This window comes from Homalodisca vitripennis, chromosome 1 (genome assembly GCF_021130785.1).
Source record: "Homalodisca vitripennis isolate AUS2020 chromosome 1, UT_GWSS_2.1, whole genome shotgun sequence".
Lineage (NCBI taxonomy): Eukaryota > Metazoa > Arthropoda > Insecta > Hemiptera > Cicadellidae > Homalodisca > Homalodisca vitripennis.
The window spans coordinates 61,163,106-61,188,155 of record NC_060207.1 but is presented as its reverse complement, the minus strand read 5'-3'; the positions used below and the strand labels follow the sequence as shown (position 1 = coordinate 61,188,155).

Genomic DNA, 25,050 nt, shown 5'->3' with positions numbered 1-25,050 from the left:
TTAAAAATAAAAAAGTTATACATTTTGTGAAAGCTTGCAAAACTGCTGAAAATGCCCTTGGCGTTTCTGGGTAGTACTTTTGGAAAATAGGCTGACGTGCAAAGGGTTAAAGTTGAAAAAATCAAAGTACGTTTTAGATATATAAAATACTTTAATTAATTGTTATATAAACGGACTTAACCAAGTGTTGATAGCACACTTACACCAGCACAAACATTATTATCTTAACAAGTGTACGATTCGGTATGGAAGGAATCAACCAGACACAAAGATATGATTAATTACATTACAAGCTATGTATAATCGAATGTTTAACCTACCAAGTTAGCTACCCGACACTATGCTCTCCATTAAGGATCTATTCCAGAGGATCGAGAGTCTTCCAGAAATTAATTACAAACAAATACTATTAATACAAATTTGGTTGTTGAGGAACTTATAATAACGTGAAAAAGTGGTTAAGTGCTGATATTGTACTTTTCTACCATCAAAGATCCCAACCAGGAAGTCATTGCTTAGCTATTCATCATTTTCAAACTGTTGCCAAACTAAAATTCCTTTAGTTAAGGATATAGGTGTAAAATTGCTTGATGTCCAACAATTTCTCACTTACATTAACATACTTGAATGGGCAAAAACTCCTTAAAATTTTCATCTCGTCGGTTGATCACTAATGTTAGTAGTCATACTCTCTGCTAGCTTTCAGAACTAGGAACTAAGTTTTAAATATTACTCTGTGAATTAAGCTACATTTTCGTGCAACAGTTGGCTATTCTGACCAGTTAAAAAATACCATAAAAAGCAGGTGGTTGAGGGTACTTTCATGCATAAGGCATAGTAACTTGGATTGCCTAATTTTTAATAGCCTTTTTTATTATTTATTTTATTTCCATAAAACTTTAACAACAAATTACTTTTTACACACACAAACAATACAAAAGTTACAATAGTAATAGAAAGCAGTTTCTGTTTATTTGAATATTATGGAAGCTGAATGTCAGTGAAATCACACTGTGTTGTAAACCCCACTGCAGGTGAATCCTGTCAGTAATTAGCAATTTGAAAAATATATTTTTATATACTTCAAAATTATCAATTGACAATATGTTTTGTAATAAGCATTGGAAGAGTTCCTAGGTTCAAAGAAAAATATCTAAAGAGGATACATTAAATCATTTTAAATTAATTTACAAGTGTTTTTTTCCTAAAAGCAACTTTTATAACTTTTTTACTGCAATTGCACTTATAAGGCCTTTTTAATAAAAGAGTTTTTCTTTGCAGGTCTTGACAGGATCTTCTTTAGAGGTAAACATTTTATTTTATCAATTAAATGTTTCCAGTTCATTGTATACATTAATACATGTTTTAAGTCAAAACAAGTGTGTGGTGTATGTGTGTGTAAAATAAATCTATAAATAATAAGACAAAAAAAAGTCACTATTCGTGCCGGTTTATTACATTGACTCACAAATTAAATAAATAGTACGGATTGTTAAAGTAGTCTTACGAGGAAGATTACAAATATTCCTTGAATTGTTGTATGTGTTAAACAGGGATTCAGAGAAGGATAGAGTACTCTTACTACAGTTGGCCAAGTACTGCAGAAGCCATTTATCTATTTTATTTTGAAATTATATCCTCAAATCGATATCCTTAGTTTTTTGAACATTGAATTCTGTGTTTTGCATGAAAATAAACCATCTTAGACCCTTGAGTTGTTAAAAATAGCATATAAATATGATGTTATTTTAAAAATCGCAATGTACATGTGGCAAAAGAGTTTTCATAGACATTGCTCAACATCAAACTGACGACTCAGGTAGGCAACCCTCCGCAGTTTTTGGTGTTAATCATGTTCAAGAGAATTGTGCACAAGTACATACTAGTAACAATAGATTTTATTACCTCTAAACGTGCAAATTTCCATAGGGCTATCGACAGTATTTTTGGACTGTAGTTCTGAAATCAGAGTGAACGCCACCCGACCGGGAAAACTGGGGATAAGCCGGAAATTTATTGGACCAGGAATAAGCTGGGAATTTTTCTGAGAACCGGGAAAATTTCAAAAATAGTTTTTTCGTCTCCAAGAACTTATAAAATCAAGAACAAATTTGACAGCTTCTTGAATCAAGAACTGATTAATCACGAAACATTATATATTACGCAACGTGGCTCGTGAAATTATGAATATAGATCGACTTATGTTCGTGAGCGACATCTGACGCCAGTTGATCTAAAGCTACCTCCACTAGTGTAGTGAGTTTATCTTGGTTAGTTCTACTCCTGTGCCGTGGCAAGCCTCCGCCCCCTCCCCCAAAAATACGTAACGATGCATTGGACAATTAAAATCGACCGACTGATCGTTTCTGACTTCGGCACTAAACGAGTGGTACGCTTTAAACGGTAATGTGCCAGAGCGGTAGTAACCGCGATACAAACAGGTTTTTTTGTACTTGGTATTTTTCAGTCGTCGAAGTGGGGTCTCCGGACAAAGTTGTCCAACTCTTATTCTTTAGAGAAAATAGTGTTTTGGAAAGACGTGTTAGATAGATAGCACAGGCCTAAAAGGCTTCAGAGTTCGGTTAGTTAAATAATATAACCACACTCTTTACATTACTGGCCATCTTTGACATTAAAAGACTTAATTTACCAGCGACCAGAATCACTCGAAATACCTCCTCCTCAATCGATATTGTATGTACTAATATTGAACAAGATCTAATAGAGGTTGACATACTGAATACCCATCTTTCTGATCACACAGGCCAACTGTGCACACTCGAAATACCATCAGTCATTGAGCAACAAAATATTGTCTACTGCAGAAAATTCAGTAATGTAAACTTACTGAAGCTCAAACAATTACTTGCAGAGCAAGCATGGGAGGAGGTGTACCAGGCAGTGGGTGTGGAAGAGGCCTACTCAAATTTTCTTAACATTGTGACATCAGCTCTTGACCTCACATGTCCTCATAAGTCTTCAAGAGCCAGACCTAAAGACAAACCTGTTGTATATAATGATGAAGCCAACGAGTTAAGAGCAAAATTTATAGAAGCCAACGAACGGTCTCTCTTGTCGGGAGGGACTGAGGACAAAAAAGAAACAGCAAGAAGAAAAAAGCAGTATGATCTCCATCTTAAAGCAATTAGACGAGAAGCCAATGAAAACCTCATAGCTGAATCTTTAAACAGAAGCAAAGCAATTTGGAGGGTAGTAAACACAGAAAGGGCCTCAAAAAATAGTTCCAAAAACTCCTCATGGAAACTTAACACAGCTGAAGACATGGTTGACAATATATCGATCATAGTGGAGCGATTTAACTCTTATTTTATTGATATTGCTGAGGAAACATTGTTGTCTTCAAACCCCTCTCAAAAACCACGTCTGAGAAGAATACAGTACCATGTGCATACGCCACTTGCTAATCTCCCGTTAACCACACAAGAAGATGTGGCTAAAATCATAAGATCCACCAGACTCTCATCATCATTTGGAATTGATGAGATTCCCTCTAAAGTGCTGAAGTTCTGTGAACAAGAGCTATGCGGGCCTCTAACACATGTGGTAAATAAGTCAATGACCCAAGGAGTGTTTCCTTCTAAGATGAAAACTACCAAGGTCTACCCCTTACACAAAAAGGGCGACACTGATGACATAAAAAACTTTAGGCCAATATCATTGGTTCCAACCTTTTCTAAGGTGGTGGAAAGAGTGGTACTGAGTTCACTTATGAACCACCTGCAAATTAACAACCTACCTATCAAAGGTCAACATGGGTTCCTTCCAGGAAGATCCACCATTACAGCATTGGTGGAAATGGTGGACTTTATGATAGACGAAATTGACAGCGGAAATACTATCATAAGTACACATCTAGATCTAAGGAAGGCATTCGACAGTCTTGATCATGATCTTATCATAGCAAAGCTTGAAGACTTCGGAATTACAAGCACTGCACTTGGTTGGTTCACAAGTTACCTCAAAGATCGAACGCAAACTGTTGAAATAAAAGAAACCACCAAAGGTGTAAATAGAAGTGTGAGATCAACGTTGCAGAAAGTGAAAAGAGGCGTACCCCAGGGCTCAGTACTGGGACCAGTGCTGTTTGCTCTCTTTACGGCGGATCTTCCAGCACAGTTGGACGGCATCAGTCATGCTGTAATGTACGCTGATGATACAGTTTTACTCACCAGCAACAAATCATCTGAGCCCTTAGAAATCTCTGGCTTCATTTCTATCAGTGTAGCCCAAGACTATTGCATAGCGAACGATCTGGTATTCAACGAGGAGAAGACAACTCAACTCATCTTAGGAAAAAAAAAGCAGAAGTATCCGGCCCGCCCAATGTTCAGATTGTGGACTCTACCAAGCACTTGGGAGTAATTCTCGACACCTGTCTCTCATGGAATCTGCATATAGACTCTCTGTGCCTTAAACTTGGTTCTGCCATTTTTGCACTTAAAAGAGTGAACTCCGTCTGTACAGAGAAAGCAGTGAAAATGTCATACCACGCTTTATTCGAATCCCACCTTAGATATGGCATCATACTTTGGGGTGAATCCTCATGCCAAAACATGCAACGTGTTTTTCTAATGCAAAAGCGGGCAATAAGAGCTATGACAGGACTCCCACCTAGAGAAAGCTGCAGGGAAAGATTTCGAGATCTACAGATATTCACTGTTTTCTCCCTGTACATATATGAGGTTATGCTTTATGCCTCTCAACACAACCTGACCAGAAATATGGATATCCACAATCACCAAACAAGATTTGCCAGGAACTTCAATATCCCTGCCCACCGCACTGTACTTTACACTAAGAAACCATCCTATGCCGGCGCCAAGCTTCTCAATCTTCTTCCGGCAAGTACCATGGATGTTCCAGCAAGAATCTTTAAGAAATGGCTGCGGAATTGGTTGCTGGAAGATCCAGTCTACAGTATGGAGGAATTCTTTGAAGGAGCTCGCGTTCTTAGAGAAGAATGAAATTGACTCTTGTAAAATAACAAAATGTATTTTTTTGACACCATTCTGTTCTCAATGATCACGAATAAAAGCATTCTGTATTCTGTATAATGTTTGACGGTTTGATAAGAGGTGCAACTGTCGCCTTCCTCCAGAGTGGCGTCGGACCTTCTCTCACTAAATAGATCAATGCATTCTCGGGTTATAGGTCTGATCACGAGACATGGTCACCTGAGGAAGCATCTTCACAGAGTCGTCATCCCTCAGGAAGATCCGCTCTGTAGGATGTGTGATGAGCAGGATGAAACTGCCGAACACTTGCTCTTTGATTGTCCTTCAATAGCAAGGGAGCGGTATGCTATCTTTGGTAATTTGGACAGGGGTGGTGAATTTCCCCAGGAGAACCTGATAGGTTGTTTTCGGCGGTTTGTGGAATTACTGAAATCGTAGACTGGTAGGCCTCATGGTGTGCTAAACTTGTCCCCACCCAATCTAGCACTCACTGCCCACCTCTAACCACTTGTATCGCAGCTGAGGCCTGTCTATGAACGATGCCCCTCAACATTGCTCCACGCATTCCGATTGTCATCAAATTATTCAAGTTAAAACATAAGAAGTGATGTTATGTTTTGATATCATGGTCACATCCAAATCTCGACTGAACTGTGTATACACCGGCAATAAATGGCGCAAGTTTTGTGTCCAACTAAACATCGCTAGTCTAAACGGGCGCAACATCTCTCGTAAGCGCTGCCGCAATTAGTGTCGAACAGTTGGTTACAAGAACTGGAGAACAGTGTCTAACCGACTGACTGCACTGTCTATTTGTGGACAAAAACGATTGCCAGTACTCAAATTACCGATAGGTGAAACATTTTTTTAGTTCTTTGTGTATAAAACTATATAGAAATATGTAACAACAGATTAACGTAATTTATAAATAATATTATAATTGAAGTTAGTTTTTTCTGTGTCTATATTTTTCAACGCTAGCGTGTGTGCTGGTTCTATGTGCGGACTTAGTAGTAGACCTGGATAGTAAACAGACGATCGCTAATTTGTATTTTATCCGTACGTCATACTTTGCGTAGTTGTAAATAAATATATTCTGTATAAATATACATTTTTATGTAAATGTAATATATTCTGGAAGCTCATTTTATAACCTACCATTTCTATTACTTAAAAAGGAAAAATTACTTGGAAATTTAAATATATTCATTTCTCTGCATCTCTGCAAATTTCTTTGAAGTGACGTGATATTCTTAGGCTTCCCTCTACCTCACAAAAGATTAATTAATTAAGTAGAGTTCAAATGAAAGTATTTGGTTTATTTGTTGATTGTACTTAACCGACCTTGTGTAACGGCGAAATCATTGTCTCGTACCGAAAATTCGTCCACCGCTAGACCTTTGACCTACAATATTGGGCTGCAGTCTGCCCCACGGTAGCGCTGTGTGGTATTTATTTGTTATCTTTGTATTTCCAAATTGGATACATGTATTTTCTAAACATCACAGAAAGGAAAGTTATTAGGTATACACAATGTTATGTCAACACATCGAAAGACACAGAGATAAAAACTAATGAGCTTAAAATAGGTGATAGTGATAAATGGTCACCGAATTTCTCGCCTATCGCTAGCGACAAAATGCTCTCTAGCTTTGTGGCATTTCTTGCAAATACTGCTAGTGACGGTAAAACGTCATCGTTGCACTTGGAGTAAGGGTTAAATAGAGTATTACAGTTGTCTATGTTTGAAAATAGACTAGATATTCGGAAATTTTCGACCGGAGAAACCAGGAAAAAACGGAATTTGAAAAGAGGTTTTGAGTGGCCACTCTGGAAATGTATTTCCTGAACAAGAGGATGTTTGACATGACTCATTAAGAGAAATTGATCTTCTGAAACCAGAAAAAGGTGCAAATCATTCCAAATAATAGACGTTACTCCTATATTAAAACAGTACTGCAGTACCAAAAATAAATATATATAGCTTGGTGTTTTCCCCAATTGCTGAAGAAAAGAAATTCTCCTTTTAAGAACATTAGTTGAAAGCAACAATTGTGGAAGCTTTTTATCTCTTGCAAGAAAACTAAAAATATAAAAAACTACTAAAACTAAATATACATCCTAAGTCAAATTTGAATATAATAGTATTTTTGTTGAGAATTTTCATTTTGAAATCGTCGAGATTTGAAATAATGTTATATCAATAAATAAAAAAATACAGTCGTGAATAAAAAAATTAAATTAAATGAGTTATTCCGGTGTTACTCAGTTTAGGAATCATTTTAGAATGATTCAAACCTCATTGTGAATTCTGGAATCATTTTATTATTTGTGTTGTTGTGTGTTTGTTATTTGTGTTTAACTAATAGTAAGTATTAACTAACCCGTCCCACTTGTATTTTTTACCTGTTTGCTCACTCAACTCATATTTTAGCATATTTTCAGTGAAAACCCAATTTTAACTAACTATTGTTTATAAAAGTATATATGTTGGTGTTTTTTATAATAGGTTATTATGCTTTTAATTAAATGTATGTATCAAGTTATAAAAATTATGCTTTAACTGATAAGTTTTCAGAGAATGATATCTTTCAAAACATTCTGTTGGATGAAGACAAGGTTGTTTTGAGTAAGTTTTACAGTTGTGCAATAATAAAGTTAATATTGGAAAATTTGGAAAACTTAATATTTTTATTAATTTACCAGTGATAGTAAATTAAACCTTTTTTCCAATCCTCCAAGATTCTTCAAGTTTTATAATACAGTATTTCCGTAATATCTTGTATCAATTTTTTATTTTGTTTTTCAACTTTTATGTTGTACAGCATTTTAATGATGCCACTTCTACTTTATCTTCAGCCAGTTTGCAATATTTTCGATTAGTGCTGTGACCGCACAGCATTCTCAGAAACTAGTACACATCCACATATGTTAGATCATTTTCCACCTAATATGTAAGGCAAGAAAATTAGAAAAATCAGGTCCTTCATAAACAAAGCAACTGTTGTCCAATCCGTTATTACCACCATCACTATAACTTGCTGTTGGATCTAGGCCTAGGCTATCATCACTGTTACAGTTAACGTTTTCCAGTGTTGGAAGGACGTCATCACTAATACTTTTCACTATTATTTTTGTCAGTACTAAAATAACAGCAAAACAATCCTTCTTTAACTCTACAATAACTTTGAACCTGTAAACGGGTTCTCTCAGTACTCAATTAAACATATTTCAACCCCTGTGATTGCTGTGATATTTTTTTGTTATAATTGCCACCCAGTTTTGATATTAGCATTTTATGTCCCAAAACTAACATTTGTAACCAGATGTGCCAGGTCAAGGTCAGAAATATTACAAAGCATTACATTAAAATTTCAATGTTTTATTACAAGCGTATTTATTGTTTGAAAGGAAAATATGATTTCTAAATCATTTTTTTGTTTTAAAATGATCAAACGTTTAAAGTTTTTGGTGGGAAAATTAATGTTTATGTATTTGTTTGTTTATTTTTTTGTTGTATTTTAAGATTACTACTGTCAGTATAGAAATCAAGTATATATCTTGAAAAAGGACTTTCTTGTGAAAATATATTGACACTACGAAAACAAAAATTTGTTAAAAGTAATTTTAACTCTTTTCCATAATTTTATTAAAAACCATAAGATATCTTTGCTCTTACAATTGATGGCTGTATCCAGTGTGGACTTTTTTTAATGCATTAGAATAGTGGCAATAAGTTGGGTTAATAGCAACTGGTCAGTGCTACTCTCTGTTGTTATTATTAATCTAAATTATGTCAACAAAAGAATTAATAGCAGTATAATATTCTGTAACTTACCTAATTCACAACTTTACTGACTGTGTTGTCAGCTGATTGCTACAGCACCATATGGAATATGCATAGTTAGTAGCCATACCAAACGTTGTCCAACACATTGTATTATTATTGTTATCTAGTTGTATTATCCATTTTAAAAGCCCCCCAAAAAGTATGAGATTATATGATGTAACAGTTTGCCAAAACTCTTATGTTCCTCTTATTTTTTTAATGCCTTCTTTGGTAAAAATTATATTAAAGATATATACCTGTACAGGGTGCGATTGAAAAGTAATAAGACTTTTTTGTAGGCAGTTTTATTGAACTTTTGGAATCATACAACTAATACTCCTCAAAATAGGACCCTTGTGCATCAATACACCACTAGTAGCCCTGTCTGGGCTGTAGGGAGGGGGTTTTTTTTTTTCTTCCCCTTAGGACAAGAAGCTTATAAATTACACTTAGTCCTGTAAGAACCTTTGTGCTGCTTCTGGAGTGATGATGGGTAAGGTTAGGGATTAGGGACTGCCTCCTATTGAGATCCATGAGGAAGAATTAGGGCACTACATCCCGGAAGAAGGGGAGGCCAGCTCTGAACCAGCCTCTTCAGTCAAAGTAGGCAGGGGGTGGCACACCCTTGTTGAGGTTAACAAGAGCCTCTGAGGTAAGGGAACATACCCCACCAACTCCAACAGTCATCTTCCACAGTAGACTAGACCTATCGAATTGCCCATGAACCCCAGAATCTCAACATTTGCGGTTAGTGATGTGCCGCTACTGGACATCCATAAGGTTGCCCAGATTGAAATGGCACATCGGTTTTTGCTGTGCCCAGTGGTGGGTTCAACTGATAGGTATAAACCAGCCAGAAGTGATCCCTGCTGGGTTTGTAGGGAGGGTTGGGGAGCACCGGAACCCTCATCTTGGCCAGTAGAGATTTGAGGGCTCCTGTTCTCTGATATCCTTGGGGCTGAGGAGATATGCTCCCAGGTATCTTTTCTGAGTTTCTACGATGGCAGGACAATCTAACCAAATGTGCTCTGCTGACTCCTCCTCCTCTCCACAGAGTCTACACTCGTTACTCTGGCTAAGGCCTATCTTCATAAGATGCTTCCTTAGAGGGCCATGTCCTGTCAACATTCCTAATATTAGTCTTATATCCTCCTTATTCTGGTCTAAAAGATCTGTCCACCCTTTAACGTAAGGAGAGATAAACAATTTGGATAGTCTTAATCCTGAGGCTCTGCTCCAATTATTGTGTCTTATCCTCTTTTCCCAATCTTTGACCAGAGCTTTAATGTTGGAGAAGGCTATCCTACAACCTGGCTCAGGCCCCACCATTGTAGATTCCATTCCCTTTTTGGCGAGGATGTCTGCTTTTTCACATATTGTGATAAGTTATATTTAACTCCTCACTAATCTCACAAAGACTAACACGACAGTCAATGTTCAAAAATTCACGAACTCGGCTCTGTTTGCGTCGTCAAAGGCCTCCGGGGTTGTTGTTCGTCTTTGGCGTCCTCTCGGCCTTCCTTGAACGCCTGTACCATACATTTATTTCGTCCCTGGAAAAAACTTGGTCCCCTTAAGCCTCTTTGAGTAATCCATGGGTTTCAGTAAAAGTTTTGTTGAGTAATACGCTAAAAAATGCTGTTCCAACGATTGCTGCATTTTCGCCACTGGCAAACAGCTTTCACGCACAAAGCGATGTTGACTCAACCACTGTTACCAGCAAATTGGGAGCGGTCTCCAGTAGAAGGAGAAGGTCCAAGGTAAATTTTTCCCCTCCACGCAGTTTTTTGGCCGCTTGCCAGGCATTGCGTGCGGAAAATCTTATTACTTATTAATTGCACCCTGTATACATGTTTGTAGCTCTCGGTTTGTGCAGGCACATCTTTAAAGTGGTTGTGCTTGCTTATGCGTTGAGGGATTACATTGAAAAAAGTACCATTGGCATTATTATAAACATTACAAAATAGTGGCAATTTTGTAAATATTTTATAACTGATGCAAAACAGCTCAAGCCTTTCAACTGACAAAATGTTTGTTGCTCCCGGCTTGTGCAAGTGAACCTTTAAAGTGATTGTGCTCGCTTATGCATTAATGGATTTCATTGAAAAAAGTACCTATTTTAATAGACCATTTTTTGTTTAAAATCATGAGTATTATCAGCCACAGATGTTCATATGGAAATTTATGTATATTAAGTGTATTTTTAGAAAAGCAAAGAAGAAACATGAAAACAATTCAAAGACCGTACTTTTACCGATTAAAACACTAACACAAATTGATGAGTACTACATGGACAAACTTATTAAACAAGTGTACAAAAATCATTTGAAAAATATACAAACACTAATATCACATATAAAACAAAAATTAACTTGAAAAATAAGCTGTAAAACCTGAAAGATGCTAAAGAAAATAAAAACTAAACAAATATATATATAATCAAATGTGATGACTGCAATAAAAAAACATTGGAGGATCAAAAAGAAATATTCATAGAATATTTAAAGAAGATTGTCCCAACATAAAATTTAAGAGAGAAAACAAATATGCTGTTGCAAACAATTTTATTAATACTCTGCATACTATATCAAAAAATACTTTAAATTATTAAAACAAGTTGGCACACCAAGGTATTTAAATGTTTAAATATTAAGGAGATTTATCAAATCAACATAATACCAAATAATGATTTATCTTTATTTTACAAACTAAACTGCATAGGACAAATTAGTACTAAAATCCCATATTTCTGTTATTATTAAAAATAAAGAAATTTGCTTATGTAAATGTTGATGATGAAGACAGTATTAAAGTTGAAAGTTTTAAATATTGGTTGTTGTGATTTTTCAATATGGCGATTACAGTAAGAAACCAATATAAGCTTCATTTTCAACTGTACATTAACCCATTCAGTGCTGCAACATCTATATAGTACATGATATGAGCATACATAAATTTCTGGCATCTACATAGTACACAATCTGTATTTTATAATTTCATATATTGCATTTTTCTTTGAACTCATTGAATGATTAACGGCATTTTCCGAGAACCAAACTCGATTGTTATCGATTTGTGTTTCACTGTCTCCTTTGTCAACACTTAGTCATCGTGCAAATCTGACTAAGCTGTTATTGTTTATCAGCTGTCACTCATTGCCGACTGGGTCTAGTTGCTAGTTGCCTGTGTACGTGGCCGGAATGCTTGTCTAGTTGCTTGGGTGCGTGATATTTCTGTTGTGTGTTAATAGTAAAAACCGTATTACTGTTCAGTGAAACTTAATATATGTTTGTGGGCTTTTCTTTTGTTTTTTTTTTATTTAGTAACTTTTTAGTGTTGAAATATTGATATAGGTTCAAATAAAATCTTGGCTTTAGGTGATAGGTTAGATTATAAGTTGGGTTTGGGCTGTGAAAATTTTTCTTGCATACTTATGACAGCATTGAGTAAGAGAAACCTTTTTGATGATATATTAGAAGTTCTAGATCAAACATTTACAGGATCCTCCCGACCATGAAAACCGTGAAACCACGAATAAGCCATAAATTTCGTTCACTGTGAAAAAACCTTAAATAAGCCGTGAATTCAATGTACAAACAATGAAAATCTCTACAACTTGCTATTAAATTAATTAACATGCGTCACAACGTGACTCTTTCGTAAGCCCTGGTTCATACGTGAACAAGAATCACGCAAGCCTCATCGTGAAGACTCGTGGCGATCGGTCTTGGCGCTATTTACTAATATACCAGATTAAATGGAGTTGTTTACTTGAGCGAGCACGAGCAGGAGCGACGATCGTAAACAACTGACTACGAGGTTCAGTCAAATATAAACAGGACTTTTATTTACTATACCCAACGTCCAGGTTGTAGCAGGTAGCCATGTTGGAGTAGTGGTAGGGGGCAGCCTGGGGGAGGGGGAAAGCTGCAACAATGCGTTCTCAGTGCTGTTTTGTTGTCATTGTAGCCATGTCTGAACAAGAGGTTGTACCTGCAGTTGTGCAACAAATTATTATTAAGTTCTTGACAAACGAAGGTGTTAAACCAAGTGAAATTTTTGTTAGACTGACAACTCAGTTTGGGGATAAGACTTTATCACGTTCTCAAGTGTACGATTGGGTTAAAAAGTTCAAAGGCGGACGTGAAACAGTGAAAATGAAAGTCACAATAGGCGTCCAAGGACCAGTTTGACTAATGAGAACATTTGTGCTGTTCGTGAACTTCTTGAAAATGATCGACGCTTAACGATGGATGAAATTGCCAGTGAAGTGGAAATTAGTCATGGTAGTGTGCATTCCATCGTCACAGAGCATCTGGGTTTTCGGAAAATTTGTGCAAGATGGGTCCCTCGGCTTCTGACTATCGATCAAAAACAAACCCGGAGAGACATTTGCCAAAGGCTTTTGAATCGGCTTGAGAGAGAGGGGAATGGTTTTTTAAATCGCATAATAACCTGTGATGAAACGTGGGTCCATCACTACACTCCTGAATCCAAAATGGCGTCAATGGAGTGGCGAAGGAAAGACGAAACTCGCCCTGTGAAAGCCAAAACACGGTTGTCTGCTGGGAAAGTTCTTGCCACCATCTTTTTTGACTGCAAAGGCGTTTTGCTTATTGACTTTTTACACGAACGTCGTACTGTGAACGCTGCTTATTACTGTCAACTTCTTGAACAAGCAAAAGCAGCCTTTCGGAACAAAAGGCGTAATCAGCCAATCAGAGATGTCATTTTGCTTCATGACAATGCTAGGCCTCACACAGCACCCTTGGGCACCCAAGAGAAATTACGCCAAATTCATTGGGAAACATTGGAACATCCTCCCTACAGCCCAGATTTGTCTCCATGTGACTTTCACCTCTTTGGTCCTCTCAAAGAAGCACTTGGTGGAAACCGTTTTGAAAGTGATGAGGAAGTACAGGAATTTGTGTGCAATTGGTTCAAGACACAACCTCAAATCTTTTATGAAGAAGGGATCCATAAGCTATCCTCACACTGGGAAAAGTGTGTGAGAGTTGAGGGAGACTATGTAGAAAAGCAGTAACATGTAATCATTGTATTGTTTAGCTTTAATAAACGTATAAGTTAAAATTCAGGCCACAAAACGGCAAACTCAGCTTTTTGTTCTCTATCGCCGACTGCTCATCTGTTGGACTTATGGAGTTGCAAACAATGGGTGAGCATCGGTATTTTCACATGGAGTGGCTGATTTCAGTTTGTAGCACCAAAACGTGCTATGGGCGTGTGCAGTGGCACAGCACTTATAGCGTTGCCGGTTCTCATGTCTCAATTCAGCTTGTTTATAGGTGCGTTTCATTTCCGTTATGTAGATATTAATATTGTTTTTCTGTTAAAAATGTTCGACTTAAACTTTGTACGCTTATATTTAAATAATATGTAGCTTATAGTAGAAGTAGAGTGTAATCCTTTGTTGTGGAATCAAGAAATAAGTTAATATTCCACACTTGTTCGTTGAATGATTTTTTGGACATTTGGTAATAATATTTAAAAATTCTGGCATATTCCTTTAGCTCTGAGTGCAGTAGCATTAGGTAAAACTGACTTGATAGAAACCTGGAAATCAAGATGGAATAAACTAAACTGTCGCGGGACGTTTCAATCGCTTCTGTGTTGCCTTAAATCACGAAACAGCGAAGCATTAGAAAAAATATTCTTCATTGATGCTGTTTCATCAAGAGACTACTGTTGAATGAGGCGAGGAGGGGAACTTGAGTCGCAGTAAAACGCCGATACTTGTCTCGGCCGTCTAAAAGAGCCCCGCAATATTGCTGTCACAGCCAACAGCTTTTATCTGTGTTTTTGTTGGCATTTTATGGCCTGTGTGAATTCACTATAAATCGCGGCAGGACCGATCGTCATGAGTTGCTGCGATTATGCTTGCGCAATCTTGCTCGTGTGAACCGCTCCTACAGGTCGATTAATAGTACGAGCTCTGATATGATACAAGCGGGAAATTTTATCCCCTTCTTTGCTCATTATTTAGCAAACCATACTGTTGGACGCATACCGCCCCCTGCTTGTGTCGTACCCAAGATCTAAAAATCAGGAAAGGTTTTAAATAGTTTCGCCACATCGGAGAAATGAAACACACCTGTATTCAAGCTAAGTTGAGATGCGAAAACCGGCAACAGACGCCAAAGTGCCGAGTCGTAGGCCACTGCACGTGCTCGTGGCGCTCAATACTGAAATTGGCCACTCAGTGTCAGAAACACAATCTTTTTCAATTTTTATTTGTAATTTTCATAAAAACTATCAATCTTGAAATTGCTATTCTTATACCATAAAAACCGTGAAAGAGCCGTGAAATTGTTATTGAGATCGAATGGGAATCCTAATTTAGATTTACATGCTTTTTCACATGATGTAACTGAAAAATATTTGTGTAAAAATACAGTATATACAATAATTCACTTTAAACTTAAATAAAAAAAATCATTTAAGTTTATCAAAATAGCTTTGCTAGATATTTGTATATATAATTTTTCCCCAGGTGCTTGTAAAATTGTGAGAAATGGTCCGGCAATTTATGCATATGACTTCGGGAAATGACAGTGACACGGAAATGGTTAAATTTCATAAGACACATGTTGACAACTATTTAGTCTACTAATCAAGAGATAGATGAGCACAGCCTCCTGTTATGTACTGATTATAATTGACTGAGGTGATATGATTAATTAATTTTTTTGTCAAGAATTCTCCTATAATTTGGACTTGTTTTTATGTACTAGACAAATCTTATACTTCCAAATTATACACAAGCATTAATATTTGACAAATATTGCATCCAATGAAATAAATACAAGTCTCTCCTGATCAGTAGCTGCATTTGGCATTTTTATGAAGTAGCACCTTCTAGCTGAATTTGCACCTGACTCAATGGGTTAGTAGAAGAATGTATATTAATTTATCAATTCTATTATTATTTGTTGCAGTTATTTAAGCCTCCCAACCCATGGACGATGTCAATAATGAACCTGTTGTCAGAGTTGCACCAAGAACAAGAACTCAAGCTTAACCTCAAGTTTGAGATTGAAGTTTTATGCAAGAATCTTTCATTGGATGTTGGTGTAAGTAGAAAACCAGATTATGACATTTATTTGTATAATACCAAACATGTTTAAACCTCCCAACCCATGGACAATTTCAATCTTGAACCTTTTAGAAAAAGTAGGTATTTTCATTATTCAACCTTTAATACTTAAAATTAAGAAAGAGTAGGGTCAAATGCTTACAAATCAGCTTTAGGCTATATAAGAGAGCCTTCAGATTTAGCGTTAGTAGCCAATCTTTTTACCCTTAAGTAGGTCCAGAACCATTCTTCTAGTGCTAATTTCGTCTTCAATGTCAGAAGAAGAACCGAAGAGATTTGTTCTCTCTGCTCCTAGTGTTGTGTTGTTCCATAAGGTATACTCAGTGGTTTCATCCGTTATCCTGCATAAGGCAACACATTGGATATTTCACTCTTTCGCTATTAGGCAATTTGCTCACAGCAAGTTCCAAAATTGTCAAGCCTTTCACCAGATTCATGTCTTAAACCTGCAAGCCCAATTTTAGACATTTTGTAGTATTTTACATAAATATCATATAATTGTTGTTAATGATCAATAAAATCTAGAATTAAGCTAGAAAATGCTTTTTTGTTTTTCTAGAGAGCTTTAGTATTATATTAAGTGCCACCAAAGATGTCCTTTGAGTGATTGCCAATTGCAGAGCCAACAGCTGGTTTCATAGTAATTAAGCTTTTATATTGCATCACAAAATTAAGCCATTTTAAAAAACACTAATAATACAAACAATTTACTTATATTCATAAAATTTGTGCAATTATTAATTATTTAAACATACGTTTTAACAGTGAATACTAACTTTATATACTACACCAATAAAAAACTCCTTTAACACATTGTGTGTGGCGCTGTCACCGGCGACCGCTACAGTAGTGGTGTTTTTTTTTTTTATCTAAAGATATGTTGTAAACTTGTATAATCATACTAATTGAATAATGGATTATGTTAATGAACAATAATTTACAATAAAATAAATAAAACATTATTGGAGATGGGTGATGGTGTAAGTAATTTAAATGTACTATTATAAATTTTAAAATCGTAAATGTATAAAAATGTATATATCTTAGTAAAAGCTACGTTTTTAAATACATTTTGTATTAATAAATTATTAATGGGTTTTTTACACCAGTGCCCAGGGACTTTCATATTCCATTCAGAATACTGTCACATCAACCTATAATTGATGTTTGCTTACTTCCTTATGTTGTTTGTTTCTGGTGTTCTGAGAAAATTTTACATCAAACTTCAAAACAATGTTTTTTAGCATTTAAGAGACGCAACTATAACATATTATTTAGCAATGGTCGTGATGAACTATTAGTAATGAAAGTATAATGCTTCTAACAAGAAAGTAATATGCATTGATTTTTACTTTTTAACTCTAGAATAAATGTAAAAGTTTTTCACAGGAGGTAGAAAATTATTTTGTTTTGCGCACTTGATTACTTGGAACATAACTACTGTTTCAGGATCTCAAGCCAGGCAATCGACTCAAAGATCCAAGCTCCTTGAAAGTAATAGAACATCAGCTATCTCCGCCAAAACCCAAAACTGATACACCTTCAACACCAGCCCTAACAAACCCTCCACAAACGCCTCAGCAAGGTAACATGTCAGGTTAGATCATCACCTATTTTTAACAAATAATACCAGATAAATAAAAAGAGCGACGAAAATGTCATCTGTAGTTGAGACTTCTTATTTAGCTACACAAAATCAAGGAACTCATAAAGAAACTTTAATGTATGTTTTGTTAATTTTGTTAGGGTTTGTGAAACTGCAAATTTTAGTTGTCTGTTATGTTGTTAGCAGTAGTCCAGTTGACAACTGCAGAAGAACTGTCACAGATGGTAGCCCCGACCCCTGCTCCTCCACCACCCACCAGTTCCACCCCCACCCCTGGGCTGGCCCCCGCTAACCCTCCTGAGCCACGGTTTAGCTATGTTGCTCTCAACACTGCCAACATCTCTAGCATCGCACCACTTGTTACCATCAACAGCCAGGTAATTTTTCCTCTGTAATTGTTCTAAATAAATGTTTATATTTAGTTAACTAAAAATAAATTACCCTGTTAGAATCATTGGTCACTGGTATTTAGTTAATGTGGTCATTGGTGTGTTTTATTGCAGATTGGTCTATTTCAAACTCACCCACACCTGAGGCAAATTGTGCGGCCAGCCATTGAACGTGCAATAACAGAGTGGATTCTGCCAGTTGTTGAACGCTCTGTTAAAATTGCAATCACAACTTCAGAGCAAATTGTCAAAAAGGTAAGTAACACACCTTTTATTTTTGATGAGGTTTACTTGCAGATCTAACACATGAAAAACTATTAACACTTTCACTGCCAACAATGTTATTTGACGTTGTGCATGGAATTCTATAGACTGCCAACGTCCTTTGACGGCACTAACTTTTACAGTAATACAAATGCATGCACGTATTGGGACTTCGGCATTGATAGTCATTCGTTATTTCCATTTTAATTCTTACTCCATGGCTTATTATCTATGAAATGTTGTAGGCAGTCATCTGGAGTATTGATAAAAAGTGGTTTGTTTACGAACTCGTTGTTTGTTGTCATCTGCATTGTTATTGTTTTGCTTGCTATTACTTTAGTTTACAACAATTGTTTTGTGAGTAAATACAATGAATCTTAACAGTATTGAAGACAATCAAGTGTTAGAAGAGTTACTCAAATTTTCAAGTGACAGTGAAAGTTATGATTTATTCCAAGATGGCCCAGATAATGATCCTGATTTTACTACTGATGGCCTTCTTGGAGATGCAAATAAATTTGTTGACATTGTTTTATTACTCAAATAAAAAATATAAGCAAAATAGTAATAAACACTTTTATTATGCTCTTTGATAACTAAAAAAACTAATCAGGCAAGGCTGCAAGAAAAGACACTTCCTATCAGTGTAGCGGTTGCGAAAGTACCATGTGCAAAGAACCATGTTTCAAGACTTCCCACACTAAAAATAAATACTTAAACATAAGTGGTAGTTATGAAGATTAAGTGTTTTCTCCTAAGAAACTTAATTTAATATAATACAAAATTCAATAATTGATCTCCATTTTGTTATTTGAATATTGTTATATTGTTACCAATTTTATTGTTTGATTTATTCATGGTTTTATTAATTTTATTGTTTTATTTGTTAATTGTTTTAGTAATTTATTGTTTTATTTGTTAATTATTTAACTAATTTTATTGTTTTATTTGTTAATTAGGTTAATGAATGATTGTTATTACATTATGGTGTACTACAATTTTAATGTTATCTGACTCAGGAATGCTTTACAAAATAAATGTTTGACATAGGTTTTAATACTGTTAATTAGTTTATAGTTAATTTATTCATAGCTGAAAATATTAATACTGTTATTTAGAATAGAGCTTATTTATTTGTTAGCAAATCATTTTAGCTAGAATCTTGTTAAATCTATTAGTACTAACGATGGGAGACTGAAAAAAGGGAAATTTCTGACTATGTCATCTGTCTTACCAGCATAGCTGGATCTTGTAAGATGTAATATGACAATAAACATTCATTCATTCATTCATTGGATTTGAGTTGTAAATATGTGTAGCTATAGTGATAGTAATGACAATGCTGATAACTTTCCGTTTGAAAATATGTATGCATGAGCATTTATGTAGAAAGAGGAAGAACTCAGCTTTACAAGAAAGTGTAAGTCCCATGGTTTTCTTATGATTGGTTAAAAAAATGTATTTATTTAAAAATCATTAAAACGGGTGGCAGTGTAAGAAAGTTGTCAGTTAAGGAGTACAGCAGTGAAAGTGTTAAAGACCTAAATTCTGTAATGAACTAAATTTAGTAACTACTTAATAATTAATAATAAAGTTTACTAAAATTTAGAACTTAAAATGTGGTCTAGGAACTTATCTCCCACTGGCCATTGACACTACCAATAAAGCTTTTTTCAAATATAAATGTGAATAGCATAGATTGGAAAATGAAAATTTGGAAGTAATTTGCTTGTTTCCAGAAAAGAAAGGGAAGGGGGGAGGGATATAAAATATTCTGAAATATTGTAACTATCATATTAAAACATAATTTAAATACTTGATAATTTGTTTTTTTATTTCTTTCCTGCATATAAATTTATTTTATTCCTCTGGTATGTAGCATGTGTTGTTACAAATAATAAAATGGAAATAATGGCATACAACATATTTTTTATCCCAGAAACACATAGTTAATATTCTTCTGTTTACAAATACTCCTTCTCAAAATATCTTATTGCTTCTAAGACAATATGTTAAATGAATCAAATGCTAGTATGAGTAAGTACAAGTATCTTGAATGGGTTAGGTAATTTCACATTCCAAATTAGTTTGTGAGGTAGGAATACAAAGATATAAATGTGGGAGGATTACAGATAGCCCATGTGAGATGCTGTATGATGTACTCTGTGTGCCGTAGGATTTTGCTCAGGACCCTGACGAATCACGGATGAGGGCTGCAGCCCATCATATGGTGCGCAACCTGACAGCAGGCATGGCCATGATCACCTGTAGGGATCAACTGCTGCTTTCCATCAATTCCAATCTTAAAACTGGTTTTCTCAATGGACTTCTGGTTAGTACTTCCTCTTCAGTTTCATTCTGTTTCAATATAATGACAATGAAAGGTTATTCTTTTAATAAAGCTTTAAAATATTAAAATTAAAATTAACATTTTCACTATAGGAGTTTTAAATCGCTTTTGAATCACATTTACTGTCTCCCAGTTAATTCTTAACAGTTTGTTTACAATGTTTTTAGCTAAAATGATAAACCAATTAATTATATTTTTGCTAAGGTTTTGTTATGACTTCTTTTTGCTATCTTTATTTTAAAACAATTAACTCTTTGTTGAAGATGGAGCTTGTATTGACTACCATTAACTTATTTACATATAACACACACAAAACCAGTATTTAAAAACTTTTATTTTTGTGTTTTCTTCTTTTTTTATCAATACCTAAAAACTTTTATTTTTGAAATGCCTTTCGATAGCAAGACTATCTTCATCAGGCACATCACAAAAGTAAATACAAAAAGTAAATTTGATTTTAATAATATTTAAACATATGTGATTTTAATATTAATTTGTCTTGTGTGGTGTAGTTTGTAAAATAAATTAAATCATTACTGGAATTATACTGCATAAATTTTGAATGTTATTTTTGTAATCTTCATAAAAGTAATACTGAATTTTGTGGTGTGTCTGACAAAGATAGCCTTGCTATCGAAAGGCTTCACAAAAATAATAGTTTTGAAGTATTGGTTTTGTGTGTTTTAAATGTAAATAAGTTAAATTAACTCTTTGATAAAGTATTTAGGCTATGAAATGTCATTACTTGTTTCATAAGAGTAAGATAGGAACTAAACAAAACCCAACATGGTAAACAAAGGATTGTTTAATTTTTTACATGAGAATTATCTAAACAAACATATGTAAAGTATTAAAAAAAGTAAATATACTAAGTTAGAAATAGAATATGAGGTATTCTACAACAAAGCATTATATTATAAGAGGTTAATTGTAGCAAAATAATTCAATTACCAATTTTTATATTATAAAATGTATATAATTTAAACTTACGATAACATTAAAAATATAATATAATTTATTTTATTACTTCAAAATATTATATTATTTATCACCTAATATTTATTTTATGAACTACTAGAAGTTAATTCATATTTTTAAAAATTCTATAATTCAATCTGGATATTTTTTATTGAACCACATTGTACTAGTTGTGTGGTAAGGACCATATTTACAGGTCTGATTTGCATATAATTTTTTAAAGTAAATTTATCTAGATTTGTATTTGGATTAAAGTGAAAAATAACAACTAACAGTGGAAAACTCAAAATTGTATTATAGTCCAATAATAAATATTGAATTTTGGTAATAGATTACATAAACAAAGTCACTAGTGATGGGCTGATGACAAAAAATTCAATTCAGATTCATATATTGATAACAAAAATTGTGGTCTCTAAATTTGATTCCGATTCCTGTGTAATTTGAACTTAGATATAGGCAGATTTAAAAATATTTGTGTCAACATTTTAAATATGTCTAGACTTACAGTTACAAACTTGGCTCTAAACATTTTCCATTTCAAAATGTAACAGAGCTGTATGTTGTGATTCTGTGAATGATAGCTGCATCACACAGTGGTTTTATTAATGTTAAAGCAAATCTGGCCAATAGCAGTGATGTAACCACTAGCATGCTACTACTGCCAATAAAATATAATGAATGTCAGTGGTAAGTTCATATTTTGACTATCCAGCCAACAGGATCGCTTCCACCAAAAAGTAACTTCAAACAATAACTAACTAAAAATTGCACATTTTATAAAGTTTAATATCATAGAACTGAATTGTAAATAAAATAATGGAATGCTTGCTTAAATTAAAAAACAGTGATGCAATGTGTCATGAATTAAACAGACACAATATTCTCCTCGTGTTTTTCTGGTGAAACCGAGGATCGCATTGTTGTGTTTGATGTATGAGGTCACTCAGACATTTTTGTCTATTGGCTACCAGACCTCGTGGCAAATTGCCCTTTGTTATGGGGTATGGTGTGGTGGTGAGTAGGAAGAACAGATCGGCTGTGACTCTCACCCTGCGCATCTTGAGTTGCTCATTCTGACACTGTATCATTTGATTTTTTATTTTTATTTTTGTTTATAACTTACTTTTATTGTTTTAATATCGCTTTATACTGTAATAGAGCATGTTGCTTCATAAAGCATTAGTAAATAAGTTTCCTAAAAGCATTTTGCAAATCACAAAAGTTACAAAATTGTATAAATTTGTGTTTGGACAGGGAGCAACACCTCAACAGAAGGACATGATTGAGCAAGCAGCCACTGTAATCGCCCAGGACAATATGGAACTGGCGTGTGCTTTCATCCAGAAAACTGCTATAGAGAAGGCCACCCCTGAAATAGACAAACACCTTATTACGGTATGGTAAACTCAATGTCATGTAGTTTCTCATATTTATATTGTGATTTGTGTTTATTGATAAAATACTTAAACTATTACTATTGTGCGTGGTTTGTAGGAGTACGAGAGGCGGAAGCATGCTCGAACAGAGGGTCGGCGCTACTGTGACTCAACGGTACTGACCTACCAAGCTGAGCGCATGCCAGAGCAAATCAGACTCAAGGTGGGAGCCGTCACTCCTCAGCAGATGGCTGTTTACGAAGAGTTTGCCCGCAATATCCCAGGCTTCCAGCCACTCACTGAACGTGATGCTGCCATCTTTATCCCAAAGCCTGTCTCTGTAAGGATTTACTTTGTTTACTTAGTCCTGTTTACTTAAAATCTTAAAATTCATTGGGTGATTTAGGACCACCAGTTTAAAAAATACATCAAATGTCAGTAATTAATCCAACAATTACAACCACCATCTGCAAAGCCAATTTGATTCTCTGACCCAGGAATACAGAGTATGTTTGACCACGCAACATTTGCTAATTTTTCACTATATTGTTTATATAATTTTACTTATAAATAGAAGTAGATGTAGTAAATATTGATCATTCCATCAATAATTGTAACAGGCACATCTGCACTAAATAAAAACCAAAGTAATTTTTAAATGGGCAATAGTTGGTGTTAACTTAATATTACCTTTCAAAGTTGTTTTGCTCAGGATAAACTGGGAATCCTCAGTGAATTTCACTAACTCTGGAAATGTTTTAAATACCTCTAGGATTTCATAAATTTTGTTTTTCTTTTATTTCTTTTCATTATTTTATTCAAATTTACAAGTTTAAGGGTGGAAGGATCTTTAAATATCTTGATTATAAGTAGTGACGTGTCACTATCGAATTCTAAATTTAAAATCCACTGAATCTTCCACAAAAATTCGAATTCTAGAATTTATTGACGGTGCTTGACAACCAGATCTGCGGAAATCCGCCACACAATTAATTTTTGGCTGATCTGCTCTATACCAATTACCAAACATTGAAATGTCTTCTGCATATTTATGTACATGTATAGTACAAGTCTGCTGCATAGTTTGGTTGTTTATAAATTGTTAAATAGATTCGATCTTTGCAAACTGCAGAACACAAAATGCATTTTGTTCATGAGTTGCCATTTTTGCTACTAGCGCTTTCTAATGGATGGTGGAGGAAACATTGCGTTTGCATGCACAGGTGACAGCAAACTGAACTGTTTGAGTTGCTCTTTGATTTGATGTATGAATTATAATTTTAAGTTATATGTAAAAATCCACAAATTGTTAAAGCACTGATATTTATTTATAAACAACCATGTATTTGTGGATGGCAACTGATCGGTAATATGCAAATTTCCATTAGCTAAAACATGTTTTGTCATACTTTAAAAAAATCACAAATAAATAACACTAATCAACAAATAATTGTATTAAAAAAATATATATTTTGCTTAAAGTTAGTATTTTCTTTATTAACGTTCCCGCATCACCGGGAGTCTGCTGCGTTCATTCACAGACAACAGCTTATTTGCATTACGAAAATTACTAATCACGAAAACGTTATTTTGTTCAACTTTGTGTAAGAAAACTCGTAACAAATGACCAACAAATCATCGTACTTTTTTAAAAATAATATTTTATTTGCATTTCTGTATTTGTATACATGCATCACTGCTAGTTTGTGTATTTTCATGAACAGAGCTGTTAAGAAGAGAGCTGCTGATGGAATTAATGAATTATCAGTAAAAAAACTTTACTTGAGGAAACAAAATTTTTTAAACAAACTTAAAAACATTAACATATGGAAACAAATAAACATGTTCATTAATCCTCACGATTTCCTGTTTTGTAAGTACCACTTATATGGTTTCATTTTTTTAGGCATTGTGTGAAACTTTACTATTTTAGCTTAAAGTAATAGTAGAAGTTGTCCTTTTCGTAAAATTATATTATACTCATTCTTAAATATCTCTATTCTTAACCCATGTATTGGTCTAATATACCTAAAAATCTCATCATCGCAAATCTGTCACTGCTGTCACCCAAACATCACAAATGACATGCATCACTTCTTTCACAAGATAGAGGGCTCATGGCTTTGGTACAAAGCCTTCACCTATGAGGGCTGTTGAAGTGAGAC

General features: G+C 34.7%; 1 protein-coding gene across 1 annotated transcript in view; it reads left to right on the top strand.

Moving 5' to 3' along the window:
* LOC124362806 (CCR4-NOT transcription complex subunit 1) overlaps nucleotides 1–25,050 on the top strand; it is a 150,465-nt gene that overhangs the window by 83,399 nt on the left and 42,016 nt on the right. The window contains 8 exon segments of the mRNA XM_046817626.1: nucleotides 1,282–1,305; nucleotides 15,762–15,896; nucleotides 17,369–17,516; nucleotides 17,709–17,902; nucleotides 18,029–18,169; nucleotides 20,355–20,510; nucleotides 22,764–22,904; nucleotides 23,004–23,225. Of these exon segments, the coding sequence (XP_046673582.1) occupies nucleotides 1,282–1,305; nucleotides 15,762–15,896; nucleotides 17,369–17,516; nucleotides 17,709–17,902; nucleotides 18,029–18,169; nucleotides 20,355–20,510; nucleotides 22,764–22,904; nucleotides 23,004–23,225 (1,161 nt within the window).